General features: G+C 55.1%; 2 protein-coding genes across 2 annotated transcripts; one reads left to right on the top strand and one right to left on the bottom strand.

Moving 5' to 3' along the window:
• Positions 1–2,661: 2,661 nt before the first annotated feature.
• HSPB7 (heat shock protein family B (small) member 7) lies at positions 2,662–6,645 on the top strand. The gene is made up of 3 exons (XM_030327628.1): positions 2,662–2,944; positions 3,481–3,614; positions 4,874–6,645. Exons 1-3 carry the CDS (start codon positions 2,749–2,751, stop codon positions 5,051–5,053), a joined length of 510 nt encoding a protein of 169 aa, XP_030183488.1. The 5' UTR covers positions 2,662–2,748; the 3' UTR covers positions 5,054–6,645.
• Positions 6,646–13,383: 6,738 nt separating this feature from the next.
• On the bottom strand, positions 13,384–16,974 carry LOC115520997 (steroid receptor associated and regulated protein). Its single transcript, XM_030325862.1, has 2 exons — positions 16,312–16,974; positions 13,384–14,342 (listed from the first exon to the last, which is right to left on the bottom strand). The coding sequence occupies exons 1-2, from the start codon at positions 16,391–16,393 to the stop codon at positions 13,915–13,917; spliced, it is 510 nt and encodes a 169-aa protein (XP_030181722.1). The 5' UTR covers positions 16,394–16,974; the 3' UTR covers positions 13,384–13,914.
• Positions 16,975–20,410: the final 3,436 nt, after the last annotated feature.

Genomic DNA, 20,410 nt, shown 5'->3' with positions numbered 1-20,410 from the left:
CAGCAGCAGGCGGGGGGAAGAGCAGGCTCTGCCACCCCCATTGGTCCCTCACCACTCGGAGCCTCGGTGTCCTCTTCTGCCCCAGGAGGAGTCATGGCCGCAGGGGGCTCTCTCTGCCTCATTCGTCGTGAGTCCCCCAGAGCCTAGAACGGTGCCCCCCACGTAGTAGGTGTTCAATAAATACCTGCTGAGTGATGAGTGGTTTCCAAACACAGGCCTGAGCACTGGCTGCGTGGGGACCTGATGGGAACAGATTCCTGGTCCCTTCCCAAGACCCCAAATCAGAATCTTGGCGCACAGAGGGAAGAGTTTTGTGTTTGTCGAACGTCCCCCCCCCCCCCCCCGGATGGTTGGGATGCCCTGGTAGGTTTGGGATTCGAGGTTCTGGGTCATCTCTGAAGTTCCTTCTATCCCTGTGATCTGGAGGGAGAGCATTGCCAGAGACAGGGGAATGGCCTTGATGACCTTCTGAGGTCCCCCCTGGCCACTGAAGTCAGTAGATCCAGTACATTCACGGGCGATGCCTCAGAGACAGGAGGGAGGGGAGGAGGAACGGTGGGCGGGGGTGGGTAACGAGATCTGAGGTCCAGGAGCAGTGACTCAGGCCCTCAGCACCATGACCGTATGTCTGCATTTAGCCCCTGGCTCCTGTTTCCCCTGGCGGGCGGCAGGCTTCTGGGCCCCCCACCCCCGCCCCTACCCTCTTTCCATCTCTGTCTCGTGCTGGTAACTTCCTGGCAGCCCTACTGGAACCCCTCGGACAGGACGGGTGACACGGGCCCAGCAGTGATCTCCACCACAGTGACAGACCCCTCTCGCCCCAGCCGCCACTCAGCTCCCGGCTACACCCTGAGCCCGAGGCTGCCCCTGCTGCACATACCCCACCAGCAGCAATAATCACCCCTAGATGGAGCCCCCCCCCCCTCCACAGATGATGTTCTGTGGGAGCCAAAGCAGAGGAAAACAGTGGCCACCTTCAGGAGCCCCCAGTCTGGTGGGGAGAGAGGCAGACCCCTGCACCAGGGGAACCACCAGTCTGGTGGCGGGAGGTGGGGGGGTGAAAACACAGCAGAGAAGTCACAGCCCCAGGAAGACCACATCACAGTGCCAGGCGCTGGGGTGGGCATCTGGGCAAGGGCCCCTGTGTGGCTGCAGCAATCACAGAGGCCTTCGTGGGGGAGGAGGAATCCGAGCTGGTCTGGGCAGGAAAGGCAGGATCTGGAGAACAGAAACCCCACACTGTAGCCTGGGCAGTGCCCACCCCCCCAGAATGGCCTCTCCTGCTTCACCTACTGGCCCTGCATGATGTCAGTCCTGGCTCGGCTGAGCCGTGGGTGGCCAGAGAGGGGTTTCTGGAGCTTCTGGGCTAGCCTGTCTCCATACACATACGGTCAGGTCACCCCAGCCTCCTAGAGGGCTTTGAATCAGACCCATCTGGCCAGCTCTGCCACTTACCCCCGTGCAAGCCCCACCCTCTCCGCAAGGCTCCGCTTCTCTGCCTATAAAATGGGAACAGCGCCTCTGTCCTGAGCTGTGGGGAAACCATATGGGGCCATGCTGGAAAGCTCACAACTGGGAGGCACTCCAGAAGTCAGAGCTAGAATAACGTCTTCGGGAATTCTCGGTTACCTCTAACGGAAACCCCGCCCACTGCGGTCCTCAGCATCTCCATTGAGCTGGAGGTCAAGTGAACAGTTCCCGGAATACAACATGATAGAACTTTTTTTTTTTTTTTTTTTTTTAAGCAGGGTTCATGCCCAGCACGGAGCCCAAGACAGGATTTGAACTCACGACCCTGAGATCAAGAGTAAGATGCTTAACTGACCGAGGCATGCAGGCACCCCAACCTTCTAAATCTTTAAGGACAATTACCAAATTATCCGCCCTCCTCCCCTGAGTCCTAGCCCAACACCCCACCCCAGCCAAGGACCACCAGCTTTCTCCTCTTGGGGCCCCAAAATGTCCTGAGAGTAGGGGGAGGGCAAGCATGGAATCTGGGTCCCCATGGGAGCGGGCAGGGGGACAGCTGCACATTCTACTCCCCCCCCAATCAAGGGCTGTCTCAGTCTTTCCTAAGAGATGGCTGTAAACATTATCTGCCCTGAGGGAAAGAGTCACCTCACACAAGGGTCCAACAGGTGGGGGTCCTTCACCTACCCCTACCTTCTCACCTTGCACCTCCTACTGTCCCCAGAGCCAGGGGCTTGGGGCCCCACCGCCCTGACTGCCCACCACCTAGATCCCCTCTTGCCAAAGACTGGGATGTTGGGGGAGGGGGGACAGGAAATAGAAAACCCTGTCCTCAAGCAGCTTGCAGTCTGATGGGGGAGGCACAGTCCTTAGAGAGCCCCAGACCGATGGGGGCACGCAGAGACTCAGAAGCACCACACCCACAAGGTCCTGGGGTGGGCACGGGGGGTCTGAGTGGCAAGGGGACAGATTGCCCCCGGCCTGCTGCTGTGGAGGCCCCTGGGCTGGAGTTCTTGGCCTGGAATGCTGGGCTGTGAGCTCAGCCTGGGCCTGCGTGTGCCGGACTGTCAGCAGTGCTGCCTCACCGGAGAAGATTTCCAGCCCCCTCCGGGCCGTGGCAAGGCCTAAATTTAGCTAGGAGACAAGGGGCTGGCCCCAAGCCCAGGGACGGTCGGGCCTTATAAAGCGCCGGCAATCAGGGCCCAGCATGCTCCCCCAGAGCCCACACCCTCTGCTGTCCCCCTGCCCGCCTGGCCAGGGCCCGGCCGCCCGCCGTGGATGAGCCACAGGACCTCCTCCACCTTCAGAGCGGAGAGAAGCTTCCATTCCTCCTCCTCGTCCTCCTCATCCTCATCCTCCTCAGCCTCCCGTGCCCTCCCAGCCCAGGACCCGCCCATGGAGAAAGCCTTGAGTATGTTTTCCGAGGATTTTGGCAGCTTCATGAGGCCCCACTCAGAGCCCCGGGCCTTCCCAGGCAAGTTGTCAGGGCTTTGAGGGGAGGGGCGATGCACAGGTAGGGGACACCTGCTCCTGGCCACCTCTGGAGACGGCTGCCGAGCTGCCAAGAACAGGTGCTATACAACCATAGCCACGTGTGGCCACCAGGACAGATGTGGCCAGGGACAGATGTGGCCAGGAGAACAGGTTGGTCTCCAAGGAAGAGTTGTGGCCCCCGGGGTCAGCTATGATGCCAATGGCCACACATGGCCCGTGGCCAGATCCTCGCTGGAGATGTAGGGGGCAGGATGGGGTTGAGGGGTGGGAGGCATCCCCCAGCCTTCAGACACGGTCACATACACATAGTCCTCCCACCTGTGCTGGGTGAGGCCTGGCCCCACCATGGAGAAGGTGGGCTGCGAGAGGTGAGGACAGGTGGGCTGGGGGGTTGGGAACAACAGCTGAGAGGGAGGCGAGGCCTGGGGACCTGCCCCTTTCCCCAAGAGGAGCCAGAGACCCGGGTTCTAGATGCAGGTCTGCCCGGTGCTCAGCTCACAGAAGCCTCCTCCACAGCCCGTTCCGGGGGGCCGGGCAACATCAAGACCCTCGGGGACGCCTATGAGTTTGCAGTGGATGTGAGTGACTTCTCACCTGAAGACATCATTGTCACCACGTCCAACAACCACATCGAGGTGCGGGCTGAGAAGGTGAGCCTGCCCACCCTGTCTGGACCCCGGCTCCACGTCTGTACCCTCTGTACCCCATGCTCCATGCTGGGACCCCAGATCTTGTCCAGTGCCCCTCCCCCGAGCCCCCCCAGAACAAACTAGAGACCTTGCTTTTATTACTTGTAGGCCACGGGACCCCAGCCTCTGCCTCTCCTTGCCCCAAGACTCTGAGGTCCTTTCTTTAGGAGCCAAGGGCAGCTGAGGGAGCCACAGGGGAATGGGAGAGGGTGGAGGGATGCAGGGAGGCGGCACCTGAGGAAGTGAGTTGAGGGGGGCCCAGAGAATGGACACAGTGGCTGAGTGGGGACAGCTTTCCTGGCAGGCACATGGGCAGGTAGGGGGCTCACCTGGGAAGCTAGCTGGCAGGGAGGAGCTCCCCCACGTGACATTCCCTCCCCTACCCAGTGGTTCAGCCCCCATCCTCCTGGGATCCTTGACCTGGGCCCAAGGCTGGCCAGAGGCCCTGCAGTTCAGGGTCAGACACACTCCGGACCCACCCCGCACTCCCTCCACCCATGGGCCTCAGGGTCACTGGGTCACTAGGGTCTCTGAGTCCCAGCTCCCAGGAGGCTGAGACCCCGGCGGAGGGTGTGGCCCGGCCTGCACAGGAGCGCTGCACCCTCCCCAACCCCACCCCCAGGGCCCCAGTCACGACTGCCCATCAGAGAGGGCCTGCCAGGCCACCTCCAGATCCCCCACGGCCTAGCTTCCTCTCCCGAGCAGGGGAGGCTACATGCCCTGGCACCTCTGCCAGGGAAGCTGAGGACTGTGGGCACCAGGACCAGAGGGCAGCACGTGCCAGCCCTGTAACCCCCGCCAGTGACTCAGCCGCCCCAGCCTCCTCTGGACACGATGTGCCGGCCGAGTCGTGGGGGCGGGGCTGCCGGCCCAGCCCAGGCCCCGGACGCCCAGTGCGCCTGGGCATCCCAGAGGGCACGGCCCTGCTGTGTGCTGTCTTCTCTTTGTCCCCCGGGGGCTCTGGATTCTGCCACCGAGCTCCCTCTCTGAGCTGCCCCCCCCCCCCAAGCCCCTTGCCTCCCCCTGGGAAGCACTGGAAGGCAGCTCTGAGGCTGGCCCTGCATACAGCCCTCAGCCACCGCCACCCTGGCCAGCCCCTCTGCTCCCGAGGGTAGAACCCCTTGGCATGTCGGGGCCCGGCTGGGGTGAGAGGAGGAAGACTTGGTGTGAGCAGGACGGGGCTGGGGGCATCCGGCCCTGACCCATCACCCCTTCCCTAGCTGGCAGCCGACGGCACAGTCATGAACACCTTCGCTCACAAGTGCCAGCTGCCCGAGGACGTGGACCCCACTTCCGTGACCTCAGCCCTGAGGGAAGACGGCAGCCTCACCATCCGGGCCCGGCGTCACCCACACACGGAGCACGTCCAGCAGACCTTCCGGACAGAGATAAAAATCTGAGGGCCTCCCCTTTCCTGTCCCCCCCACTCCCCCCTTCTCCCCCACTGGCCTGCCAGAGACATTTTCCTCACCTCTCATGACAGCTTGCAGAACATCTCAGCTCAAGTTCCAGGCCCTGACACCATCAGACCCCAGGTGGGTCAACCCCGCCCCCCGCAACTGAGGCCTTCTGCCTCACCTGTGGCCTCCAGATTCCAGATGTGGCCTCTTTCCCTTAATCCAGAATAAAGGGATTGAGATTGGAAAGGGAGACCCCAAAGAACCCACTTTGGGGAAGGGGTCTGGGACAGGCAGGAGCACTAAGCAAATAATCTGCAGGTCAGACAGATGGACAACTCCTTTGATCTATGGAGTCCCTGTGGGGGACAGGGACCTGGGACCCCCTTGGCCAAGGGGAGCGGGCGAGGAAGAGGCGGATATTAGCGGAGGTGCTGATTCCGGTCGGACAGCCCAGGGGAACCACAGGGGGGCGGCCGCGGCGGGAACCCTCTTCTCTGCCACTCCCCGAGCCCCAAACCAGCTGCCAGGCTCCCTGCTACCCGGTGTCCCCACCCACCAGCTGTGCCAGGGCAGGGCCACACAACGTCTGTACATAGATGGGGTTTTTCCCGATACAGAGGGTTCACGATGAAACTGCAACACTTCTGCCCTCGGTTACCTGCTGTGCCCTCAGGCGAGGCCGGGGGCAGAGGTGGCGGGGCTGGTCCCTCCTCCCACCTGGAGACCTGGGCTCCCGGGGCTGCTTCCGCAGACAGGTCCCCCAGTTGAGGTGAGAGAGAGAACATGGATGGGGCCTTGGGTCTTCAAGGTTGGACCCCGGCTTCTTGCCAACCTTCCCCCGCGGCCAGTCACCTCCCCCCCCACCCTGCCCCTTCTTCAATCAATGAATCTATAAGGCTTGGTGCGTGTACATACAACACGCACGCCTATTGTCCTGTCCTTCAAATACTGAGCATGACCATTGGTTGAGGCTGAATGCAGAACATTCTAAAATCAGATTTTACAATCTCTATTTTTATCAATGGGGAAACTGAGTCTCTGAGTGGTTGAATGCCCACCTTACTCATTAAAGGTTGGATTTGAACCCAGGCTGTGAAAGCTGCTCTCAAACGGCCCCACCCCCAACCCCTCTGTGCACTGGGGAGTAGTTCCCCTCATTTTGTCCCTTGTGGCCTATGTCCCCCTGACCCACATCTTCCTGTTGGAGAGAGGGCCCAGACCATGGGAAGAGCCCCCAGCCCAGTTCCCTCCTAGTCTCCAGTCCAGGGCAGGGACCCCCAATCAGCCTTCATGCCGAGGAGCCCCAGACACCTGCAGTGACACTGGCTCGGTCTCCAACCTACAGATGCAGGGGTGGGGGGAAAGGGGGTGGTTCACAGTAGTTGAGGCCCCCTGGGGCGAGAGGCGGGGCCAGCTTCTGACTTCTGCACCTCTTGGGTCAGTGTTCTATAGGATGGCCTCTGATGTGACCCTGCCATTCTGGGGCCCTGCCATTCTGGGGCCCTTAAGGGACGGCTGGGGGGTGGGAGGGGGCATGGGAGGACCCCAGCATTGTACCCTGCACACACAATAAACCACAGAATCACAGACTTCCGGAGATCACCTGCCTGAAATTCTCAAACTTGGGTCGGGGCTGGAGGCAGCCAGGGGGAGAAACCCCAGGATAGACAGATCTGACTTCCTTGAGATTTGGGGGCAGGGGTGGCACCTCAAGTAAACTTCCAGGACCTCACAGAAATGTGGGTGGCCTGTGGTCTCCTCCCTCAGCTCCCAGACCCACCTGAGCGGGAATCCCAGAATTATTGCCCTGAAAAACCTTGCGGTGCTTTCTCTCCCAACCGCCAGCCCCTGCTGCTACATGCCGAGCACTGTCCCAGGCACAGGGACACCGAGGGTGGGCCAGCTGCACTGTGTCACCTGCCCTCTTGAAGCCCATCTGGTGTCACATGGGCTCTGAGGACCAGACTGGCTGAGTGACTGGGCTCGGGGTCACGCACAGCCAGGGGCAGAGCAGGGCTGGAACCTGGCTGGAGGGCTGGCTGGTTCGGGGAGTCTGCGTGCTCTCTGGAGGGACCCCACCCCACCCCCAACACCAGCAGGCGCTACTGAAACCCAAGTGCCAGGCAGTCTCCGGTGCAGCTCCGGCTGGCTGCGGGCCGGAGGAGGGGAGGAGAAGGAGAGGGGGCGCGGTATTTCCAGCCTCCGTGACTCACTGATTCCACTGGGCTATTTGCAGCCCCGAGAAACTCACCAGCGCGGGGGTTGGGGGTGGAGCCGGGCCAGCTTCCCAGTCTCCCTCGACCCCTACCCAGGGTCAGGCTCACCTTGGCTTCCCGACCCCAGCGATGCCCCTCCCAGGGTCGCGCGAAGGGGGTGGGGGCTGGGGGCTGGGCCGCTGGCAGCCGGGGCTGAGAAAAGGAGAAGTTTCTCCAGAAGCGGCCAGTGGGGCCGAATACCATCCCCCCCCCAGGCCCCAGAACCACCCCCCCGCCTCCGACCGAGGTTCCTGAGCTGAAGATTTTGCAGGGGACAGAGCAGAGGCTGTCTGAGAGAGCCCTCCGACCAAGGTGACCCTGTGGGAGAGGAGGGCGGGGAGATGGGGACAGCGGGGGCCCTCTTTCATCGGCTCCGCCCCCTGGGCGCCTGGGCTGGCCACAGCGCTTTGTCTCCTCCGCCCCCCACCCTTTCCAGGCTAAATATAGGCCTGGCTGGGGGCCGTGCGCCCCACCCCCACCCCGTGAGGGATAATTTTAGCAGCCCCATTCACTGAGTGCCTAGTGTGTGCCCAGCATGCCGCTCATCCTTGCAAGGATCCTGCAAAGTAGGTACCAAGGAGGTTCAGAGAGGTCAAGCAGCTGGCCCAAGGTCGCCAGCTTGGAAGTGACTTGGCTGAGATTTGAATCCTTGTCTCCGTCTCCAGAAAGCCCCAATCAGGTCCCCTCCCCGCCCCCAACCATACCCGAGGGGGAGGGGCAAGTCAGCTCCCCCGCCCCTGTTCTGGCATCTTCCACCGGAAAGGCAAAGTTGTGCATCTATAGTTTTTGGAGTGGGCCTGTGCAGGAGGGCAGGGGGAGTGGAAAAGATACAGCCTCCTGGGGCCGGAGACCTGTGAGAAGCCCAGGTCAGATGGTGCCGGGGACCCCCAAGGGTGCCAAGGACCTAGAAGTTTCCCTCACTTTTAGGCTCAAAGCCGCCTCCTCCAGAAAGCCTTCTGGAGCTACCAGTTCAGGGGCACAGACAGAACCCAAAGAACCTGAGGCCCAGACTTTATGTTTGAACTTGCCAAGGGTGAAGGCAGACCCACTTGCTTGGCCAGCCCTGTGCCCTTAGGGAGTCAGTCCACACTCCTCTTGGTGTGGTGGGGAACCCAGGCCCAGGGAGGCCCAGCGCCTCGCCCCGGGGTCACCCAGAAGTCAGTGGCCGAGGTGAGATACAGACCCAGGCCTCCAGACCCTCTGGCCAGGGCATCTCTTCCAGACCAACCCCTTCATGCCATGGACACCTTTCCCCCCAGCCCAGAGACAACTCCCACCTCCCACATTATACACCCCGGCCCCCCCCCATCTCCCCCCTCCCCAATCTGCCTGCGATCCTAGTTCCGCAAAGGCAGAAGATGTCTCACTCTGCCCTCTTGCTCCCAACCCTGGCATGGGAAAGGGGCTAAGCGCGAGTTTGTTGGGTGTTTCAAAAAGCCAACGAGCCTCAGTAAATAGTGGAGGGTCGGTCGCAGACTCTGGAGCTACCTCACCTGGGTTCAAATCTTGACTCTGCTGCTTCTGACCTGTGTGATCCTGGGGGAGTCACATAGTCTCTCTGTGCCTCAGTTGCCCCATCTGTAAATGGTGCTCATAGAATCTACTTGCTAGAGGTTTTTTCTTTTAATTTTTTTTTTAGTCTATTTATTTTGAGAGAGAGAGAGAAAGAGAGAGAGAGAGTGAACATGAGTGGGAGAGGGACAGACAGAGAGGGAGAGAGAGAGGAGATCCCAAGCAGGCTGAGAGCTAACGGCAGAGGCCACATGGGGCTCGATCTCAGAACCAGGAGATCGTGACCTGAGCTGCAACCAAGAGTTGAAACGAACCGAGCCACCCAGGCACCCCGCTAAGGTTGTTTTGTAATGCATGTAAGGGACCCGGGACTCGTGTGTGGTGGCTGGCTGTAGCTCACGGGTGCCACACACTGAAAATGCTACCGTTGCTGCGTTTAGGTTTGGATCCCCACCTCCTCAGCTTCACCCACACTGTGGCTCCGTGGAGATCGAGACTCAGGCAGGGGGTTCAGAGGAGTTGCCGGATTGGTGCAGCCTCCTGTCCATGAAAAGCAGGTAAGGGCAGAGCTAAAAGGTTCCCTGTCTGGGCCCTGGGGGGCGGAGATGGCAGAGAGAAGCCTCTGGAAGCCTTAGTTTCCTCATCCCATAAGCAAAGATCAGGCACCACCCTTCCGGGGGCTGCCAGAATGCACCAGAGAGAGATGGTGTTTTTGTATAAGCTTAGTAAATGGTAAACTCTTGTTAAAATTGTGCTTGTTTGCCGAATAACAAAAACCAAGACTCCGCCCACCTGGCTTTGCCCTCAGATAACAGAGGGTCCTGAGTGGGTGGTGACTTGAGTACCAGCAGGACCGGTGGTCAAGGCAGGAGTCTCTGGGCAGGGGAGGTGGATTGTTTACAGTCAGCACAGCTGAGCTACCCCACAGCTGGCCTGCGGCTCACTGTCACCAGCCAGCTGGGCCAGTCCCCAGCTCTGAGGCCTTCCAAGGCCCAGACCCAGAGACAATCTTTCATGGGAGTCTGGGGGCTACTAGACAGGGCTGCTGGCCCTAGGGAGCCCCAGAGGGGGGAGGCAGGACTGCAAATCTGCATCTTCCTTCCATTCTCTGTCCCCTCCTTCTCACACAATTTTTTTTAAGTTTATTTTATTTATTTTGAGAGAGAGAGAGAGAGAGACCAAGCATGAGTGGGGTAGGGGCAGAGAGATAGAAAGAGAGAAAATCCGGGGCGCCTGGGTGGCTCAGTCAGTTGAGCGTCCAACTTCAGCTCAGGTCACAATCTCGCGGTCCATGAGTTCGAGCCCCTCATCGGGCTCTGGGCTGATGGCTCAGAGCCTGGAGCCTGCTTCCGATTCTGTGTCTCCCTCTCTCTCTGCCCCTCCCCCATTCATGCTCTGTCTCTCTCTGTCTCAAAAATAAATAAACGTTAAAAAAAACTAAAAAAAAAAAAAGAGAAAAGAGAGAAAATCCACAAGCAGGCTCTACACTATCAGCACGGAGCCCAATACGGGGCTCGAACCCACGACATCAAGAGTTGAACGCTCAACTGATTGAGCCCCCCAGGCGTCCCCTTCTCACACAGTTCTTGACCACCCCCTGTTATATACTCACACTTGAAGGCACTGGGGACGCAGTGCCTAAGCATGGCTACCAACCTGGAAACACATGCATTTACTCACACTTTAACTCACTCACTGGTTCAATGGTCTTTCGTTTATTCATTCCCTCAACAGAATTTCGCTAAGCTCCTACAGTGTGGTTGGTAGGCAGAGCTCTGAGGTCAAATACCTTAATTTCAACCCTGGCTCTGCCACTTGCTAGCTGTGTGACCTCGGGCCAGTTGCTTAACCTACCTGAGCCTCAGTTTCCTCATCTGTAAAATGGGATAATGCCGCGCAGGATTGTGGGTGGCGAGACTAACTGAGCTGCTCTCCTCCACCTGTGTGTTCCACCTCAGTGAGGGCCCTGCTCACCTGCTCAGCCCCACACACTCCCTGCACACTGCCAGGCCCCAGGCTGGGTCCTCGTAAAACCGTTTGCTGCTGGAACGGATGTGAACACAGTGCCAGCCGCGTGGCTCAGGGTCATGATGCTGTGGCTTATAGTCACACTCCCTGGGGTTTGGATTTGGGCTCTGCCTCTTTCTGCATCTGTAAAATGGCAATGAAAGTCATACTCACCTCTCCCAGGGGTGATGTGTGTGATACATATAAAAATATACACAGTCACGGGGCTCCTGGCTGGCTCAGTCAGAAGAACTTGAGACTCTTGATCTCAGGGTTGTGAGTTCGAGCCCCACATCGAGTGGAGAGATTACTAAAAAATAAATAAAGTAGGTATACCCATATAGTCATCGAGACCAAGCGGGTGTTGGTTAGAATGAAGGTTTGGCTTCTGAAACCGTGGGCCCCACTAGGTGGCCCACCCCGGGGCCTTAGCCCCATGCCCAGCAGGTTCCAGCTGTCCTCGGCCCGGAACCTATGGGGTGCCCTCGAGTCTGGTGATAGGGCGACACCTGCTGTTCCAAAGTAGGATGTGCAGCCACAGGCCCACCCTCTTCCTTGAGGGCCTCAAACTCCACCTTTGCAGCCATTTCTTTGGGCTCTTCTAATTCAGTGATTCTCAACCAGGGGAGGAGAGAGGAAGGGTAGATGTCATCCACATTACTCTGTCACCACCTCTCTAGTCTAAGTCGTCACCTCCCTTTGCCTGGATTAGGGCACAGCCTCCAAAGCTTCCCTACCTTCTGGTCCCAGCACAAAAGCTAGAGAAACTTTTTTTTTTTTAAGTAAATGCAACACCCAACACCCAACACGGGGCTTGAACTCACGACCCTGAGATCAAGAGTTGCATTCCCAGGGCACCTAGGTGGTTCAGTCAGAAGAGTGTGTGACTCTTGATCCCAGGGTCCTGAGTTCAAGCCCCAGGATGGTTGTAGAGATTACTTACATAAATAAACTTAAAAAAAAAAAAGAACAGTCGCATGCTCTACTGGCCCTAGAGGAACCTTTTTTTTTAAAGGTGGGTCTGGGCCCGTCACTGCTCACAGTTTCCAATGGAACCTATCTCAGAATAAAATCTAAAGACCTCATTGTGGCCCATAAGGCATCGCGTGATGTGGTCCCTGCCACTTCTCTGGCAACTGTTTTCTGTACATATGCACACGTTGTCTGTCCCGACTGGAGAATAAGCTCCTTTAGAGGGGGCCCTGTCTGTCCTATCACTGCTCCAGTGCAGGGTCTAGCCCAGAGCCGGGCACACAGCGGGCGCCCAATAAATACTTGGTGACTGAATGAATGAATGCCCTAGCTAGACTGAATGACTCTGGTCCCTTTTCCTGGAACACTCCCCATCCTGGCTCCCTTGCCTTTGTGTGGTTCACTCCACTGGTCAAATCTTAGTCTAGATATCACTTCCTGCAGGAAGCCCTCCCTGATCTCCTCTCCCCAGAATGGACTGGTCACCCTCCTCCAGCCCCAGCATTATCCTGTATACCCTTACTGTTGCACTTATCAGAAGCTAACAGTAATAGTAATAGTCACTTCCTTTCCTGGCTTCCCACCAGGCTGTGAGCTTCTGGAGGACTGAGTTATGTCTGTTCTCTCTGGATCGCCTGTGCCTAGGAGGGATTCTGCTGGGACGAGAGGCCATCAGCCCTCTGGTTAGGAGCAACCTGGGCTTGCCTGGGTGCTAATTCCAACTACACCAGTCTGTGGGGCCTGACTACACCCCTCAGCTCTTCAGACCTCACCTCCCTAGTCTGTGCCGCCTCACACTGGCTCTGCAAGGAGGCTGCTTCCCTGGCCTGGAGCAAATGGCCAACACAGGTTTGTAGAAAACTGATGAAATAGCCATTGAATATCTAAATGGACATTCAGCGATCTTAATCAGAAAGCCTTGAGCCACGCTTCCTCGGATGAGTTGATTCAGCATTTCACACAACGCTGTGCCTCTTACACCCTCACACGCGCTGCAGTGACCCCACTTCCTGCGGGGTAACACGACTGCCCTGGGAGGCGGGGACCACCTGGTCCCTTGTATCCCGAGGGGCACATGAGGCTGGTCGCAGTAGCTGCTGAGTAAGTAACCGCTCCTGTTTGTATCTGTTCAGACATGATACCCCGTCACCTTTCTGAGCACCTTCTGCCCCCCCTTGAGAAGCAGTTTCCCTTATTTCCCATTTTGGATTGCCTGGGAATTTCCCCCACCTGGTATCCATGCCTCCCGGTGACCTACAGACTTGCACGAGGGTGACTTGCCTGTCGCACTGGGACATCCTGACCCCGCTCTGGCCGGTGCTGGGATCAGATGCCAGCCAGGTGGCCCTGGGGAGTGTGGATTTTCACAGTGCTGGCTTTCTCATCTTTTACTTAAATTATTTTTGAGAGGTAGAGACAGATCATGAGTGGAGGAGGGGCATAGAGAGAGGGAGACACAGAATGTGAAGCAGGCCCCAGGATCTGAGCTGTCAGCACAGAGCCCGACGCGGGGCTCGAACTCACAGAGTGCGAGATCCCGACCTGAGCCAAAGTCAAACGCTTAACTGACTGAGCCACCCGGGCGCCCCTCCTTCTCATCTTTTAGATCACACTTTGCCACTCACGGGGTCAGAAAAGCTTTTTGCCCCAACGGCTTCCCATCCCAGCACCCCATTTCCCTTCCTACATAGTCATTAGTTCATCACTATTCAAAATCATCTTTATTTGGTTACATATTTAGCCCTTTCCCTCTCCCCCACCCGGAGGAGGAGCTCCAAGAAAGCTGTGTCATCTTCCCCAGTACTTTGCAGAGCCTGACGTGGAAGCCGCTCCGTTAGAATTTGCTGTATGAATGGTCTGGTCTCTTTCCATGTGCAGGTGCCTGATCTTGCTTCCGCTGAAAGGCTCGCAAAGATAGGAAGGAGGGAGGTGGATACCCTCGAGTGTGTCCTTGGTGGCTGTTTCAGATGTCCTTTGTCGATCCAATGCCCTTCCTTGGCTCAGGCACAAATGACTTCTGCTTGGCTGGGGAAGGGGGGTTGGGTTCTGGGAATTGCAGTGCCCGAGCTCGAGCCTGGTGTGCCAACCCCCTCCTTCATGGCCAGGCTCTTCCAATTAATCTGCCTGCCCACAGACACAGGAGGAGAGGGCTTTGAGCGAGCCTATGACAGTTCCCCAAGCTGAAGACCTCGAGGGCACAGACTTCAAGGGGTTTCCCTTGGCTTCAGGAGCCTCCTGCGGGACCAGTGGACTGACTGGGGAGGAATCTGGGGCCCCGGTCCCCCTGCAGGGTGGCACGGCCCCCCTGGCCTGGGCAAGGCGTCCCCTACCCAGGGGGGCCTCCTGAGTCAGGTGGGGCTGGTTTTCTCCACAGAACAAGATATAAGTCTTCATTGGAGGGGTGACGGTTCCTAGATTAGGACCAGGGGCTCGGGGCAGCACTGGGGGTGCTATCAGGGAGATCTGTCTGCCACGAGCACAGTCGATGACAAAAGTCAGGTGAGCGGGGGGGATGGCCTTCTGATGGCAGCCCGGCTTCCCACCTAGAAGGAGGGAAAAGACCAAAGGTCCGTGTTAGCACAGCGGAGCGTGGTTTCCATTCATGGTTTGGTTTTCGTTCCCTGGTGCCCTCCCTTAAAGGGCTTGGCTTCCCTTCCCTTCCCTTCCCTTCCCTTCCCTTCCCTTCCCTTCCCTTCCCCTCCCCTCCCCTCCCCTCCCCTCCCCTCCCTTCCCTTCCCTTAAAGGGTTTAACAACCCTTCCCTCAAAGGTTGGCTGACACACAAATACGGGAAGAGAATGGGGTCTAAAAGCATGGATTCCTGCCCCCAGGGAGACCTGAGTTTAAATCCTGGCTTTCCCCGTATCAGCCATCTGAGTGGCTGGAGCAGAGCCCATTGCATCAGGGCTCCTGGTAACCGACTCTGATACACTGGGGGAGGGGGAGGAGTGAGGTTCTGCATTAAAAAAACATTTCTTTTTCTTTATTTAAAATTTTTTCAATGTTTATTTATTTATTTATTTTGAGAGAGAGAGAGAGAGAGCGAGCAGGGGAGGGGCAGAGAGAGAAGGAGACACAGAATCCAAAGCAGGCTCCAGGCTCTGAGCTGTCAGCGCGGAGCCTGACGCGGGGCTCGAACTCTCGAACTGCAAGATCATGACCGGAGTTGATGTTGGACGCTTAACCGACTCAGCCACCCAAGTGCCTATATGTAGTTATTTTTGAGAGAGAGAGAGAGAGAGAGAGAGAGACAGCAGGGAAGATTTTTGATAGACAGAGACAGAGACAGAGACAGAGACAGCAGGGACCGGGCAGAGCCAGAGGGAGACAGAGAATCCCAAACAGGCTCCAAGCTGTCAGGGAAGAGCCTGACAGCAGGACTCGAACTCACTCACGAACCATGAGATCAAGACCTGAGCAGAAATTAAGAGTCGGATGCTCAACAGACTGAGCCCCCCAGCCCCCCAGGTTCTGAGTTTTTCAACGTTTATTTATTTTGGGGACAGAGAGAGACAGAGCATGAACGGGGGAGGGGCAGAGAGAGAGGGAGACACAGAATCGGAAACAGGCTCCAGGCTCCGAGCCATCAGCCCAGAGCCCGACGCGGGGCTCGAACTCACGGACCGCGAGATCGTGACCTGGCTGAAGTCGGACGCTTAACCGACTGCGCCACCCAGGCGCCCCCAGGTTCTGAGTTTTTAACAGGCTCCCAGGGGATGCCGGTGTTGCTGGTCCGCAGACCACACTGTTTAAGTAATGAGGTCCTCAAACAGGAGGAAGGTCCTGTCACCTTTTGCAGACGAGGAAAACTGAGACTCCAGTTTGTGCAAATGCTGGTCCTCCCCTCCCAACACAACCTTGTCTTTAGCCTCAGAGCACACCAGGAGCACCTGTGCTGTCGGGCCTGGGAAGGAATTCCTGCCATCTTTCTTTGGTACCCTTCCCACCCAGGTCCAGGATAAGCCCTGAGCCAATCTGCCCATTTATCAACGAAGAAAGTACCAGAGCAGCTCTCTGTGAATCCAAAGCCTGTAGTCCTTTTTTTTTTTTTTCAATTAATTATTTTTGAGAGACAGAGACATAGCACAAGTGGGGGAGGGGGGGCAGAGAGAGAGAGAGAGAGGGAGACAGAATCCGAAGCGGGCTCCAGGCTCCGAGCTGTCAGCACACAGCCCGACGCGGGGCTCGAACCCACAAACCGCGAGATCATGACCTGAGCCGAAGTCAGACGCTTAGCCGACTGAGCCACCCAGGCGCCCCTAAAGCCTGTACTCTTAAACAATTAACTTTGGAGTTACCGAAACAGCAAATAAATCCATTCTCTCAACTGTATGCCCTTCATCACGACACAGAAGAAAGGAAGCTTACGTTCTGGTAGCTTTGCTGACACAGGAAATAAATGAAGCCCACCCACGGCTTGAGAATCCTGGCGGCTCTGGGGAGCGTAACTGCCCTCCCCAGGCCCCCTTGGCTGGTCTTTGGGAAGTGCTGACGCCCCTCCGCCATCGCTTACCTGAACTGGTCTCCACGTCGGTCTCCAGGCCCGTGACCTTGGGGCTGGCCTTTGGGTCGCTGGGGTCTTCTGAGGGGGTCATTGCTGAGGAGCACTTCTCGGCGGCCTCTTCCAGGATGAGGCTCCCCACCCAAAGACCGGATCTGCAGAGTGAATTCCACCAAGAGCCACAGGAACTGGCCTGGGGCAGCTAGGGGATCGCTTTGATCAACAGGGTTATGTCAACAGAACTGCTGTTGGGTCGCTGGGAGGCTGGCCTTTTCTACCAAACAGATACTTACGTCTTTCAACTCCAGCCGCTTCCCACACGTCCTTTGTCTTAGCCTGTCCGGCGTTAAACAAGAAACATGTATTTCTCCCGATCTTAGAGGCTGGGAAGCCCAAAATCAAGATGTCCACAGATTCCGTGTTTGATGAGGACTCACTGGTTCGTAGATGGCTGTCTTCCTCGCGGAGTCTTCAGGTGGCTGAAAAGACACAAGTACTCTCTGGGGTCTCTTTTATCAGGACACTAATCCTACCCTGGCTCCACCTCCTAATACCATCACACCGGGATCAGGTTTCAAAATACGAATTTGGGGAGGACACATTCAGTCCACAGCATCCTTTAAATCAACTGTTTTTACTGAAAAAAAAAAAGATATATATATATATATACTTTATTATTTTTCGAGGGAAGCATAGTTGACCCACAAGATATATATATTTAATGTTTGTTTATTTTTGAGGCTGGGGAGGGACAGACAGAGAGGGAGACACAGAATCGCAAGCCAAGCCGGCTCCAGGCTCTGAGCTGTCAGCACAGAGCCCAATGCGGGACTCAAACTCACAAACCGGGAGATCATGACCTGAGCCGAACTCGGACACTTAACTGACTGAGCCACCCAGGCGCCCCGACATAAAATATTATATTAGTTTCAGATTTGTGACACAGTGATTTGACATTTGCGCATAAGAAGAAATGCTCGCCACGGTAAGTGTACTTACCATCTGTCCATCTGTCACCGTACAAAACTATTACAATATTATCAACTACATTCCCTGTGCTATACTTCTCATCGTTTTTTGTACTTCCCTTTTTTTTTTTTTAATTAAAGATTTTATTTTTTAGAGGTGCCTGGCTGCCTCAGTCCGAAGAATGTGTGATTCTTGATCTGAGGGTCGTGAGTTCGAGCCCCATGTTCGGTGTAGAGATTACTTAAATAAATTAATAAAAAATTTTTTTTAAATGTTTATTCTTGAGAGAGAGACAGACAGAGACAGAGTGTGAGTGGGGGAGGGGCAGAGAGAGAGGGAGACACAGAATCCGAAGCAGGCTCCAGGCTCCGAGCTGTCAGCCCAGAGCCCGACGACGCCTAACCGACTGAGCCACCCAGGCGCCCCATAAATAATTTTTTTTTAATTGACTTTTTAAGTAATCTCTACACCCAATGCGGGGCTCAAATTCACAACCCTGAGATCAAGAGTAGCAGGCTCTACGGACTGAGCCAGCCAGGCAGCCCTGTTTTATAACTGGAAGTTTGTAACTCTTAATCCCCTTCACCTATTTTGCTAATTCCCCACATCCACCCCTCTGACAAGCACCAGTTTGTTCTCTGTATTTATGAGTCTGTTTCTGTTTGCTCATTTACTGGAAATCTACTTTAAAAAGAAAATTAGTATTGCTACATTAAATGGAAACACTATCACTTCTGTACATCACAAGTAACTCTGTATGGTGTAAGAATAATGGTCCCCGCAAAGGTATCCATGCCTTAGTCCCTGGAACCTGCGACTACGTGTGCGGGTACAGCAAAAAGGACTCTGCATTTGTGATTAAGGGTATTCCACTTTTAACATCAGTTCTGATGTATGTGGGTTTTCCCCCCACACCACCAATTAACTCAATTCTGACACCACCTTGCTGGACAGAGCGTCAGATCCCCCAGGTTAAGAGCTCAGTCCCACGTGACTGCCAATTTCCCCCCACTGCTCAAGCCAATTGCAATTCCACATTGCCATCTGTGCTTCTGATTTATAGATCAGAGGTTCCCACAACCCCCTCCTTGGGTTGGATTTATTTGCTAGAGCTGCACACAGAAGTCAGAGAAACATTTTATTTACTAGATTACCAGTTTATTATAAAAAGATACAACTCAGGTGAAGCCAGCTGGAGGAAATGCACAGGCGGGGCATGGAAAACGGGGCGTGGAAAACTGAGTGCCCCACTCTTCCCAGAATCTCCTCCATGTGTTCACCAGCCCCAAAGCTCCCTGAACCCTGTCTTTTGGGTTTTTGGGGTTTTGGTGTTTTTTTTTTTTTTTTTTTTTTTTTTTTTTTTTTTGAGCATCGTTACAGTGGTGTCATTGATTAAATCATTGGCCATTAGTGACAGAACTCAACCTCTAGCCCCTCTCCCCTTCCAGAGATCACTGGGTGGGGCTGGAAGTTCCAACTCTAATCACTTTGTTGGTTCCCCTGGCAACCAGGCGCACCCTTAAGTGACCTAGGGGCTTTCCAAAAGTCACTTTGTTAACATAACAAAAGACACCTTTCTTGCTCTCTTTCACTAGGGCAATTCCAAAGGCCAAGAACCAGAACATGACTGGAATATATTTCCAGTTTATCCAAATGAGCCACCCAGGCGCCCCAATGGTGTAGTCATTTTAGAAAACCATTTGGCAGTGTGAAAACATATGTCCAAACAAAAACTTGTATGCAAATGTTTAGAGGAGTAGTATTTATAACAGCAAAGGTAAGAATATATACAATAGCAAAGAAGGAAACAGCTCAAATTGTCCATCAACTGATGAATGGATAAACCACGTGTGGTATATTCATACAACACAATATTTATTATTATTATCATTATTTTAAAGTTTCTTTCTTTCTTTTGAGAGAGGGAGGGAGAGGGAGGAGCAGAGAGAAAGGGTGAGAGAATTCCAGTGAGCCCTGATGGGGCCTCAAACCCACTACTGACCGAGGCAAGATCATGACCTGAGCTGAAACCAAGAGCTGGGCACTTAACCGACAGAGCCCCCCAGGTGCCCCAACGCAGTATTATTTGACTATAAAAAAAGAGTGAAGTGACGATACCTGCCACAGCAGGGATGAAGCTTGAAAACTACTTGAAAGAAACTACATGTTGTCTGATTCCATTTATATCAAATGTTCTAAATAGGCAAGGTCATCAACACAAAGTGGATTAGTGGTTGCCAGGGAGCTGGGGCGGGGGAGAGTGATTGCTAATGGGTGTAAGGGTTTCTTTTTGGGGTGATGAAAATGTTCTGAAATTAGACAGTGGTGATGGTTGCATGAGTCCGTGAATATACTAAAAACCACTGAAGTATACGCTTGCAGAAGGTGAATTGTATGGTATATGAATTGAATCTCAATAAAGTTATCATTTCTTTTAAAAGGACACAAGCTCCATCCTACTTCTCTGAATGAACTATATATATATATATTTTATTCTTTATTTTTGAGAGAGAGACAGAGGGCAAGCAGGTGGGGAATGAGAGAGAAGGAGACAGAATCCGAAGCAGGATCCAGGCTCTGAGCTGTCAGCCCGACGCAGGGCTCGAACTCATGAACCATAAGATCATGACCTGAGCCAAAGTTGGACGCCTAAACCACTGAGCCACCCAGACACCCCACCGAATGAACTATATTTCCAGGTAACTTTGGCCCTAGTTGATGAGGGAAAAGTTCTTGTTTACAAAAGAATTCCAGCTGGGGCACCTGGGTGGCTCAGTAGGAAAGAGCACTTGACTCTTGATCTCGGTTCCTGAGTTCAGGAGTTTAAGCCCCACATTGGGGGTAGAAGTTACTTAAATAAATAAATAACTTTAAAACAATCCAGCTAGTAAATGTGGAAAAGAATGATAACATCAGAAATGCATCATTTTACGACCTCTAATGAAATCATTGACTCGAATGAAGAAACTGTTACATGGGAGGTCGATGGGGAACTTTCCAAAGAAGGAATCCGGCTGCTGTCATCCAAACCTGCCACTGGTCTTAGCACCACTGAAGGGGTCTCTGATGGGACTCAAGAGAAGCACTCAGCAGCACCTAGGGACATGTTCTTACTAAAAATGTCATATCCAAATCTACTCAG

This window comes from Lynx canadensis, chromosome C1 (assembly GCF_007474595.2).
Source record: "Lynx canadensis isolate LIC74 chromosome C1, mLynCan4.pri.v2, whole genome shotgun sequence".
NCBI lineage: Eukaryota > Metazoa > Chordata > Mammalia > Carnivora > Felidae > Lynx > Lynx canadensis.
Note: the sequence above shows the minus strand (reverse complement) of the source record. Positions and strands in the feature narration are given on the sequence as shown.

What these genes read in the sequence shown, in the direction of transcription:
- HSPB7 (XM_030327628.1), top strand. Translation starts at nt 2,749, where the DNA reads ATGAGCCACAGGACCTCCTCCACCTTCAGAGCGGAGAGAAGCTTCCAT. An exon ending in AGAGCCCCGGGCCTTCCCAG is followed by an intron (nt 2,945 to 3,480) that starts GCAAGTTGTCAG and finishes CCTCCTCCACAG; the next exon opens with CCCGTTCCGGGGGGCCGGGC. An exon ending in TCGAGGTGCGGGCTGAGAAG is followed by an intron (nt 3,615 to 4,873) that starts GTGAGCCTGCCC and finishes CCCCTTCCCTAG; the next exon opens with CTGGCAGCCGACGGCACAGT.
- LOC115520997 (XM_030325862.1), bottom strand. Translation starts at nt 16,393, where the DNA reads ATGACCCCCTCAGAAGACCCCAGCGACCCAAAGGCCAGCCCCAAGGTC. An exon ending in CGACGTGGAGACCAGTTCAG is followed by an intron (nt 14,343 to 16,311) that starts GTAAGCGATGGC and finishes CCCTCCTTCTAG; the next exon opens with GTGGGAAGCCGGGCTGCCAT.